The following is a 12,143-nucleotide window of genomic DNA, read 5'->3' on the forward strand; positions in this document are numbered from 1 at the left end:
TGTATATTTTTCTCTTATGAAAAGTACAATGACAAGAGTGGTAAGTAGTCTCAAAGCACTTATCCCACCGCTGCACAACCAATGTAGGAGGCTGGACTGGCTTGTAGTGAGTACCAAGGGGTCCTTACACCTTGCACCAGGCCCAGTTATCCCTTATTAGTGTATAGGGTGTCTAGCAGCATAGGCTGATAGATAATGGTAGCTTAGCAGAGCAGCTTAGGCTGAACTAGGAGACGAGTGAAGCTCCTACAGTACCACTAGTGTCATATGCACAATATCATAAGAAAACACAATACACAGATATACTAAAAATAAAGGTACTTTATTTTTATGACAATATGCCAAAAGTATCTCAGTGAGTACCCTCAGTATGAGGATAGCAAATATACACAAGATATATGTACACAATACCAAAATATGCAGTAATAGTATTAGAAAACAGTGCAAACAATGTATAGTTACAATAGGATGCAATGGGGACACATAGGGATAGGGGCAACACAAACCATATACTCCAAAAGTGGAATGCGAAGCACGAATGGACCCCAAACCTATGTGACCTTGTAGAGGGTCGCTGGGACTATTAGAAAATAGTTAGGGTTAGAAAAATAGCCCACCCCAAGACCCTGAAAAGTGAGTGCAAAGTGCACTAAAGTTCCCCAAAGGACATAGAAGTCGTGATAGGGGACTTCTGCAGGAAAGACACAAATCAGCAATGCAACAACGATGGATTTCCAGTCGAGGGTACCTATGGAACAAGGGGACCAAGTCCAAAAGTCACAAGCAAGTCGGAGATGGGCAGATGCCCAGGAAATGCCAGCTGTGGGTGCAAAGAAGCTGCTACTGGACAGTAGAAGCTGAAGATTCTGCAGGAACGACAAGGGCTAGGAACTTCCCCTTTGGAGGACGGATCCCCCACGCCGTGGAGAGTGTGCAGAAGTGTTTTCCTGAGGAAAGACCGCCAACAAGCCTTGCTAGCTGCAAATCGTGCGGTTAGGGTTTTTGGATGCTGCTGTGGCCCAGGAGGGACCAGGATGTCGCCAATTGCGTCTGGGGACAGAGGGGGCGTTAAGCAAGACAAGGAGCCCTCCCAGCAGCAGGCAGCACCCGCAGAAGTGCCAGAAACAGGCACTACGAGGATGCGTGAAACGGTGCTCACCCGAAGTCGCACAAAGGAGTCCCACGTCGCCGGAGAACAACTTAGGAGGTCGTGCAATGCAGGTTAGAGTGCCGTGGACCCAGGCTGGACTGTGCACAAAGGATTTCTGCCGGAAGTGCACGGAGGCCGGAGTAGCTGCAAAAGTTGCGGTTCCCAGCAATGCAGTCTGGCTTGGGGAGGCAAGGACTTACCTCCACCAAACTTGGACTGAAGAGTCACTGGACTGTGGGAGTCACTTGGACAGAGTTGCTGGATTCAAGGGACCTCGCTCGTCGTGCTGAGAGGAGACCCAGGGTACCGGTGATGCAGTTCTTTGGTGCCTGCGGTTGCAGGGGGACGATTCCGTCGACCCACGGGAGATTTCTTCGGAGCTTCTAGTGCAGAGAGGCGGCAGACTACCCCCACAGCATGCACCACCAGGAAAACAGTCGAGAAGGCGGCAGGATCAGCGTTACAGAGTTGCAGTAGTCGTCTTCGCTACTTTGTTGCAGTTTTGCAGGCTTCCAGCGCGGTCAGCAGTCAATTCCTTGGCAGAAGGTGAAGAGAGAGATGCAGAGGAACTCGTATGAGCTCTTGCATTCGTTATCTAAGGAATCCCAAGAGACAGAGACCCTAAATAAAAAGAAAAGAGGGTTTGGCTACCTAGGAGAGAGGATAGGCTAGCAACACCTGAAGGAGCCTATCAGAAGGAGTCTCTGACGTCACCTGATGGCACTGGCCACTCAGAGCAGTCCAGTGTGCCAGCAGCACCTCTGTTTCCAAGATGGCAGAGGTCTGGAGCACACTGGAGGAGCTCTGGGCACCTCCCAGGGGAGGTACAGGTCAGGGGAGTGGTCACTCCCCTTCCCTTTGTCCAGTGCGCGCCAGAGCAGGGCTAAGGGGTCCCTGAACCGGTGTAGACTGGCTTATGCAGAAATGGGCACTATGTGTGCCCATGAAAGCATTTCCAGAGGCTGGGGGAGGCTACTCCTTCCCTGCCTTCACACCATTTTACAAAGGGAGAGGGTGTAACACCCTCTCTCAGAGGACGTCCTTTGTTCTGCCATCCTGGGCCAGGCCTGGCTGGACCCCAGGAGGGCAGAAGCCTGTCTGAGGGGTTGGCAGCAGCAGCAGCTGCAGTGAAACCCCGGGAAAGGCAGTTTGGCAGTACCAGGGTCTGTGCTACAGACCACTGGGATCATGGGATTGTGCCATCTATGCCAGGATGGTATAGAGGGGGCAATTCCATGATCATAGACATGTTACATGGCCATATTCGGAGTTACCATTGTGAAGCTACATATAGGTAGTGACCTATATGTAGTGCACGCATGTAATGGTGTCCCCGCACTCACAAAGTCCGGGGAATTGGCCCTGAACAATGTGGGGGCACCTTGGCTAGTGCCAGGGTGCCCTCACACTAAGTAACTTAGCACCCAACCTTTACCAGGTAAAGGTTAGACATATAGGTGACTTATAAGTTACTTAAGTGCAGTGTAAAATGGCTGTGAAATAACGTGGACGTTATTTCACTCAGGCTGCAGTGGCAGGCCTGTGTAAGAATTGTCAGAGCTCCCTATGGGTGGCCAAAGAAATGCTGCAGCCCATAGGGATCTCCTGGAACCCCAATACCCTGGGTACCTCAGTACCATATACTAGGGAATTATAAGGGTGTTCCAGTAAGCCAATGTAAATTGGTAAAATTGGTCACTAGCCTGTTAGTGACAATTTGTACAGAGAGAGCATAACCACTGAGGTTCTGGTTAGCAGAGCCTCAGTGAGACAGTTAGTCATCACACAGGTAACACATACAGGGCACACTTATGAGCACTGGGGCCCTGGCTGGCAGGGTGCCAGTGACACATACAACTAAAACAACATATATATACAGTGAAAAAATGGGGGTAACATGCCAGGCAAGATGGTACTTTCCTAAATTGACTTGCTCCGAATAGGAAAGGCCCCAGCGCAGGTGCAGAATCTTCATTCTCTGAAGGGCTCAATAATGAAGAGGGCCTGGAAAAATGGCCTGAATGGATGAGGCAAGGAGGCCCACAAATCGGGCAAGAACCCACAAGGAAATCGAAGGAACAGACAATGCTCTCTTCAATTCCTTCTTGATGGCCAATCTCTTGGTCAGCGGAAGTTTCAATTGCGCTGAAATTGAGTCTATCTGGAAACTCAAGAAGTCTATCTGTTGGGATGAAATCAATTGGGACTTCTCTTTGTTTATGATAAACCCTAGTTCCTGGAGCAGATGAATTGTCCATGCAAGATGAAGAAGAACTAGGCTCTTCTCCTGCGCCATCATTAAGATGTTGTCTAGATAGATTATAAGACAAACACCCTTTTCTCTGAGCCATTGTACGACTTGGCGCATAAGCTTTGTGAAACACCAAGGAGCTGAGGACAGGCCGAAGGGAAGAGCTGAGAACTCGTAACACCTTGTTCTCCAGAAGAACTGAAGAAAATGGCGATGAGCGAAAATGGGAATCGTCAAATAGGCGTCATTGAGATCTAGCCGTACCATCCAATCCCCGTCCAACAAAAGGTCTCGAAGGAGGTGAATGCACTCCATTTCGAAATGACTGTAAACAATCCATGAATTGAAGGAACGTAGATTGAGTACCAGACGGGAACCCCCTCCATTCTTTTGCACCAAAAAGATTGTGCTGATGAACCCTCTGGGATGTGGGAAAAAAGGAACTATTGCTCCTTTCTGAAGCAAAGCTTCTACTTCTTGATCTATAAAGAAACTCTCTTGTTGGGAAAAATGGAGAGGAGGAGGAATGGAGGACTGCTCTGGGTTTGAATAAACTTCCAGATGAATTGTTTATAACACCCAAACATCTTGTGTGATTAGAGACCAGTTGTGTACAACCAAACTCACTCTGCCCCCCAAGATAACTTCCCCAGCCAGAAGAAGAGTTACCTGTTTGAGCTGGGTTTTGGTTGTATTGTCCACCTCGGTAAGGACCCCTGGGGTTGCGGCCTCTGTAGCCTCATCCTCTTGCAGGATAGAAGTTGGGATTATTTTGGGATCCTGAGGAGCCTCTGCCACTGTAGTATGTTATGGAAGCCTGAGGATTCAAACGGCCTGATGTTCGACCTCCAAAACATCCGGCCCTGCGAAAAAGGCCACTATTGAAAACTTTTTTGATGGAGGTTTGAGCCTTGTCCAGGGCCAATAAGGTGGCCACATACTTGGCCAAGTCTTTAACAAATCTATCCCCAAATAAAAGTCAATTTGCTGAAGGTCTTGCATCTGATGGGGCTAAATCTGCCAATTTTTGGTCTATTTGAAGAAGCAGCGATTTTCTACATTCAGTGGAAATGGAACAGTTGGCATTACCTAATAGACAAATGGCCCGTTGAGACCATTCCAATAGAATCTCAGGGTCTATAGCTTCCTGAGTTTCTTTAGCTTGAACAGCTAAATCTAAAATCTTCGTAAGAGGCCCAGCAATATCTAACAATTTATCTTGACAGCCCCTCCAGGCTCTATTGATACCCTTTTTAGGATCCTTATCGTACTTCTTTAGAAAAGTCACCATGTGCGGGTCAAGAACTGGAGTTTCCGCAACTTTGCAAGGGAGAGCTGGCCGGGGGCATTCTGACCGGAGAGTATTCCGAACGTCTTTCTCAAAACCTTTCCGCAGTCTAGACTGCACATAATCAGCCACTTCTTGACAGGGCATCCATTTGGTGGACCTAGGATGCAGAATAGCGTCAGGATCAAACTGTAAATTGTTGCCAGAAGATGGCATTACGGGATCTTCGGCGTGATGAGCTTGCGCTTACCCTTAGGTTTATCTTGAATCGGGGAAGAGTCCAAAGCTGAAGAATCAGAATCAGAAGACTGTTGGCTAGTCTGGACAGAGGGAGTAGCGCGACCCTGGAAAGCCCCATACTCATGGTCGTTCAAGACCGTGTTGACAGCCTGATCAATAAGGTCATTAGAAGACTGGCCAGGCTCATTAATATTGACCTCAACCGGGGTGGGGTTCCCCGAGCCTGCGCCAAAGCGCCTAACGCCATAATTAAATATGGGTTGTGCAAAAGGACGTAATGCCTTCACTAAGTCTTTGTTAACTGAGTCCTGCACGTGAAAGTCCAAAGCTTCCACAAGGCGTTCTTCCATGTGTTGGTCGAAATGAACAGCATCATACTCCCCATATTGATCAACTCCTGTATATTGATCCATGATCACTTTGTGCACAAGCAATATAATAGAGGTCCCAGTTGCACAAGTGTCAGAATTGGGGGGAAAAAACCCAGATGCCACACAAAAAATTATTATTGTTGCCGGAAACATCTGAGGAGGGGGCACAGAAATCAGTAATTTTTCCCTAGAGCAGAGCTCTGCAGTATTATTACAGCCCCTCCGGGCGTATTCCCTGAAGGCACAGTGAAATAAGGAGTTTCTGCACACGGAGGGGAAGAAGCACGTCTTCACTCGTCAAAAAATCGCGCTCGCACTAAACACGATCGTTTGTGCGCATGCGCGAGTTCGATGGATGAAATACGGCCTGTCAGGACGTGCCCTTCAGGCCTCCTCACCGGCGGTAAACAGCGCGTTAAACAATGCATGCACGCACAATATCGGGCAGTAAATAATGTAAATAAATAATAAAATGAAGCGATAATGTTATCGGAAGAAAGCGCCTGTAGGCAAAAAGCTGCACTGACAAATTGGAACACAATTAGCATAAAAACAAAGATCATGCGATTAGGTACTTAGCTCTGTGCGTTAGCAGCAAAGAAAGAGGACGGACTTGGTTGTTAAGGACATATATATATACGAGAATAGTCCCTGATTGGGGGTGAGGTTGGGGCTGAGCCTCATGGGAAATGTAGTTAAAGTTTTTCATTGGCTGCTGTGTGTTTACAGTAAAGGAAAGAGAAGCATAATCAGAAGCCTCCGGTCCTGACATAGAATTTCCCTGCTCCCAATAAAGTGCTCGGTGAGGCTGGTGCCTGTGTGTTTTTTGTATTTTTTTAAACAAAAAAAATTATAACGGAACAGTTAGTCCTCTGATCCGTAGTAAGCGAGCTTCACACTGCTAAAACTCCGGTTAGACGATATGGGATTCAGAGCGCCGACTTCAGACAACAGAAGCTAAATAAAAAAGTAGTGCGCAAAAACTAAAACACATGGCCAATAGCAAAAGGATCCATGTAGCAGGAAAATTTAAGTATTCACCAACGAAACCAAAGGAATTTCAAAAGGCACATGAAACAACCAATAAAAAGTGGTGGGCGTGTTCAAAGCCCACAGAGGGAAAACAGTATTGCTCGCAAGACAGAGCATGCGCGTTGCCTAGACTCGACCTAAAAACCATGAAACCTTCTTGTAGTGAGGGGAGCGTTTAAACACAAAAATCCGAGAGCGTAACGGGAAGAGAGAGGAGAAATGGCTATACAGACTTCCCTTTCACTGGGAGATTTGGAGAAAATTCACCCTGCTATCTTATCTAATCTCCAACTTGTTTTTCAAAACCTTGACTTCAACAATGCTGTAATGCAAATAAACTTCATTTAGTGCTATCTACAGTCAAGAGGAAGATTGACCCGCTGCCCCTTTATTTATGGTCCTCTATTTATGGTAATCAAACCCACCTCTTCTGCCCTGATCAGACACAGAGATGTGTAAAGCAACAGTGGTTATATTAATTGGTTATTTGCTACACATAGCCATCTTCTGAAACTGCTCTTTCTAAGCACACATGATTATTTAGCCATTTTACGGAACAAGTTCAGTAAGTGAAATCCACTACCCACATTTATCCTTGCTTTTAACTTATTCACTATTTTCCTACACTCCTCTGGAGCATTTCTCACATACTTGTGTCCTTCCACTGCTCCCTTAATCGAGCACTACATTTTCCTTTTTATCCAAGTACTTGACTTGCGTGAGTGTCTTTTACAGCAGCCTCCCTGGTGTACTTGTCCGTGTTGTTTTGCCTTCTTTGTTCTTTGCCCATCCTCCCCGTCTGTGTTGTTGCTTTCCTTTCATGCTGCCCATTTTCTTGCCTGCCTCAACCCTCTATCTGTGTTGTTGTTTGCCTCCATGTACTGTCATTATGGTTGCTCTCTCGCCAATACCCTGCCACACACCTGCTATCTGTGTAGTTGCTTGCCTCCTACTACTGTCTTTGTTGTTGGTTGCCCTCACCCACAGCGTGTGTTGTTGCTTGCCCCACCCAATGCCCGTGTTGTTGCCCTCCCTCCCGCCCCACCTGCAGCCTGTGTTGTTGCCCTCCCTCCTGCTGTCTGTGTTGTTGCTCTCTCCCCTCTAGCCTTCCTCCCTTCTTGTTGCCTTCCATGCTGCAATAAACAAAAAAAGCTCTTGTTTCACTTAGACGAGGGACCAGCAGCTCCATCAACACTGCTACCAGACTACTTGCATGTCTTCATACAAAAGCATTCACAAGCAAACATAAACATTTGCAAAAGGCTGGCAGCCAAGGCCAGACCTGTTGGCTTTTCTGATGTCTGTGTGTAGGTGTGAGGTGCCCTTGCACATGGTTCTCTAGACTGTGCCACCATCATCTGCCTCTGTTACTTTCTCTCTGTGTCCGCACCATTACACCACAGTTTGTTGATGGTCTGTTTTCCTGCCACTTTCTGTTGTATCTGCAGGCATTCACCTCTAGTTTTCTCTACCACAGGACCAAAATTCCACATTTTAAATGTTCTGTTCTTTGTGGTATTGTTTTGGGGCTTTAGAGTGGGTCCCTTTACTACTGAAAATCTATTGTAACACCCAAGTTGCTTTCCCTGCACCCTGCCTGTACTCCTAGGTGCTCAAGGTGGGTCTGTTGCACGAGCCCTGCTGGGGAAGCCTGACTTTGCGGTGAGAGCCGTCACTCGAGATGTTAAGCGACCATCCTCGCTGGCCCTCCGTGACCTGGGAGCCACAGTAGTGCAAGGAGACCTGGACAGCGAGAAGAGTGTGGAGGAGGTCATGGGCGGAGCTCATGGGGTGTTCCTGGTGACCAACTTCTACGAAGGCTTCAGCAAAGAGAAAGAAATCCGACAGGTAAGAAGAGAATGTCTGTTGTCGGTTGTCATATAAGGTACCTCCTTGCAATGATTGCACTACTGAATATCAACACCAACAATATTGTGGCATACTGATATCAAGAACAGAGTATCGAGGGACAAAATATTGAAAGGTAAGTGCATACAGGAAAGTATAGATCTACTATTCTTAACTCCTCATCTATATACCTTGAAGATAAATGTACTGCATAGGTGGAGTTATGTATAGAAGATTTAGACTTATTTACCTGTTGATATGTCATTTTCAATATTCTGTCCCATTGATATTGTTGATTCGATATGGAGGGGGCACACCCCTTTCTTCTGATGCACCACTTCCCAGGTTCATTTAAACTTCTTAAAATAAGTACCCGGTGTTTTGGGGGTGTGGGGCATCGAACCCAGCCAGACTCAGAAATATATGCAGACATTTTCTTTGAAAGTTTACCTTTTGCAGAGTTTTTCTATGTTAAATGGCTTTGCGCAGAAAAAGAACACTGTTTTCTGTGATGTATGTCTTTATGCAAAACAATTTTGTTGGTATTACATAAGGGTGCATGCAACATAAGTTGTTGCAAAAGTCATGTTTTTAATGCTTAAGTTATAGGGTGAAAAACTGTTAAACCTTATCGAAAGTTGCCAAGTTTTTCCTAAAACTTCGATAAGGATAAAAAAAATCTTTGCACACATGCATCTATTTTTCAGATGCAGATGCATTGTCATCATGGTGAGTGTCTGTAAACTGGGATGACAATTGTAGCCAGGCGGTACAGCAGCTCAGATGCTTTGCAGTGCGCCTAAAACTAATTTTAAAAAGTGCTATGATGCAGCAAAGACTAATGGGCTTTTGTTTTTTTTAAGTGCATTAGCTCTGGATGCATCATAGTACTTTGTATATACTTTTTAGCTATGCTGCACAGCAGCCACATGCTATACAGCATGACCACAAATCATTGCCAAAGTCAGCAATTCATATACTGTACAGCAGGACCAAAAGGCAATGGCAGAACCAAAAGTCTCAAAGGCGAGACCTCTTGGCTTTGCCAACGCTTGTTATGTTGTAGTACAAAACCCCTTTCATTCTGAGCAAATGAGTTGTTTTGACATTTGTCAAAAAAAAGTGTCACGTAAAGAAAGCAATTCTGCCCATGTCGATGTCTTACTGAAAATACATTTGGAAGCAGATAACATCTGTTATCACAATGAAAGCAGATAACATCTGTTGTCATAACAAACATCCATTTCATAGGAGAAAAGGGCTTCTTTGAAGTGTGTGTGGCACAGTAAAAAAAAACAGTTACTAATGGCAAGAAGTTTAAGAAGTATGACAGGAAAGAAAAAATAAACGTGGTTACTCAATCACAGCACGATCAGTGGAAGGAAAGCAGTCGCTGGCCAATTAGAAGGTAGTAAATAGGAGTTACAGTGAAGCCAACAAATGTCAAGCAGTGGGCGGGCTGTAAGCCCTTTGTTGTGGCAATGATTGAAAAGCTCGCTGTGGGCAGACTTTGATTCCGAGTCTTGGACATAGATAGGCACATAATGGGTGCCCCCTTTGGGTCACGGTGGCAGCTGCACTCATGCATAACCTCTGCACTCCTTGTACTATTTGACCAGCGAAATGTAATTTACAAAAAGGAGAATTCTCAGTTTTGCAAATGGATTGTCAAGATCTGCAGAGCAGGAACCCCAAGTCTGTCGTCTCAGGTGGGTTTACATCCTGTTATATTGCAAGTTGAAACTTGCAAGGACTGTGCCACGTCTAGGCCCGGGTGAAACTTCAGTTCTGCTTGTGAAAGCTACTGAAATTAGGAATTTTGCTTTATCCAAAATTTCTTGAAATACGACATTATGAGATCAGCCTAATATTTTTTCACCAGTGAGAGACTAATTTATTCAGAAAATGTCTCAAGAGAATGATAAAATCGGAGCCAGCAGCTTGTTTCTGCTTGAACCAGTTTCCTGCTGGTATCTGGTTTGACTTTTGCACACCAGCTATGTCCTCACATAGAAAAGATACCCACAAACAACATTTCATGTAATTTAGTGTTATTTTTCTTAATTAAAAAAAAATATATATACATTTTTACCCACCCTTAGCCACGTCCAGTTTGAAGAAGCCAGAGTTGGCATGCATCTTTGCATTATCCAATTTCTATTGCTTTTCAGGTTCTGTTGCAGTGTCCAGTTTGGTGTAAGCTGAGTACTTGATTTGCACAGTAGAAGGCTGTAGTGTGATCTATGTTGGTAGAGTTGGTGATGTGTGTGAGGAGCACCGAGGCACTCCAATCTTGTTAATGAGCCTTAACATTGGGTTTATGGGGGAGGTAGGGGTAATGAGTGGGAAAGGAGAGAAGGAGGGGGTGGGAACAAGAAACGTGAGATGACAGAGGAAACAGAGGAGTTCTGAAGAGAACACTTCATTAATACCACACACAAATATACCTGCAAGAGAGCAAAAACAGGCTGGTGGAGAAATCGCTGTGGAATAGCACCATGCCAGATATAGGGCCTCATTACCACCAGTAGACAACTATTGCGGGCTAAATCCCGCTGACCCTATTTTGATTTCCCTGCTGGGTCGGCAAGCGGAAACTGCGTAATCGAGCTGGCTACAATGTGGCGGTGCGGTGGGTGCAGCAGGACCCGTTGCGCATTCCACTGCCCGTAATTCAGGCAGACGAATGCGCTACAGGGCTGTGCATGGGGGCCCCTGCCCATGCCAATTGCAGGGGCCCTCAGGGGTCCCCGACATCCCCATTCCGCCAGCCTTTCCCTGGCGGTGTAACTGCCATGGAAAGGCTTGCGGTATGGGGACTCGTAATCCCCAGGGCAGCTCTGCTTACAGCACTACCCTGGAGAATTACAACTGTCAGGACCTCAAGGCTGCCAGCAGCCTGGTGGTGTTGGCGGTCGGACCTTGCCGGCTCCGCCACTTTCATAATGTGGCGGTCGGACTGCCACGACCGCGGTGGTCCGACTGCCACTGTGGGTCTGGCAGTCTGAAGGCCGCCAGACTCATAATGGGGCCCACAGTGTAGATTAACACTGCAGTTGACCAGGGGTAAAACCAAGTAGTGGCAAATCCAATCCTTTGTCCAAGTTAAAACACTATCAGCCAGCCAGCAGGTAGGGGAAGTGTCATTTTAGGATTTGGAGTGGGTACAGGTAGCAGAAGCCGGTCAGCAGGGAGGTATGAGGTGTCTGGCATAGGGTGAAAGCATCTGGCACCTGGCAGGCGGGTGAGGCCCTGCAGGCTTCTGAGGAGTGGGAGACCCACTGGCCTGCAGAGATGTGCAGGTGAAGAATCCGCAACCACCCACAACTGAAAGACGACTGATTTAAAACAAGCATCAGCAAAGCCAATAGGTCTCGCCTCTGGGGCCAGCTGGAAAACACATGCAGAGTGCTTAAACAAAAAGATAAGCATTAGCCAACTAATAGGTCTTGCCTATACAAGAGCTATTGGCTTAGCCAATGTGTTTCAGCCATGTTGTATAACAGCATGGCTACTGTTCAGCAGGTCTAGAGGTTAGTGGCATAGTGGAGAGTAGCATGGAGTAGAGTAGTGGAGAGTGGAGTAGAGTGTCATGGAGTGGAGTATCATCGAGTTTTAAGGAACTGCATTGTCCTGTCATCGAATGGAGGGGCACAGAGTGGAGTACAGTGTCATAGAATGGAGTGCTGTAGAGTTGCAGAGTAGAGTGTCATAGAGTGGAACGGTGTAGAATGGAGTAGATTTGTGGAGTGAGGTAGAGTGGAGTAGAGTGTTGTACAGTGTAGTGTAGTAGAGTGTCATAGTGTGAATGAAAGTAGAGTGTCATAGAGTGGAGTAAGTTAGAGTGTCATAGAATGGAGAGGTGACGAGTGGAGTAAAGTGTCAAGGTGTGTCATAGAGTGTCGTAGAGTGGAATATAGTAGAGTAGATTTCCAATGAGTTGGGTAAAGTAGAGTGTCATAG

General features: G+C 46.4%; 1 protein-coding gene across 1 annotated transcript in view; it reads left to right on the forward strand.

Moving 5' to 3' along the window:
- Positions 1 to 12,143, forward strand: part of LOC138282915 (nmrA-like family domain-containing protein 1) — a 172,916-nt gene that overhangs the window by 52,552 nt on the left and 108,221 nt on the right. The window contains exon 2 of the mRNA XM_069220941.1: positions 7,942 to 8,180. Within this exon, the coding sequence (XP_069077042.1) occupies positions 7,942 to 8,180 (239 nt within the window). The remainder of the gene's footprint in view (positions 1 to 7,941; positions 8,181 to 12,143) is intronic.

Source organism: Pleurodeles waltl, chromosome 2_2, assembly GCF_031143425.1.
Source record: "Pleurodeles waltl isolate 20211129_DDA chromosome 2_2, aPleWal1.hap1.20221129, whole genome shotgun sequence".
Taxonomy (NCBI): domain Eukaryota; kingdom Metazoa; phylum Chordata; class Amphibia; order Caudata; family Salamandridae; genus Pleurodeles; species Pleurodeles waltl.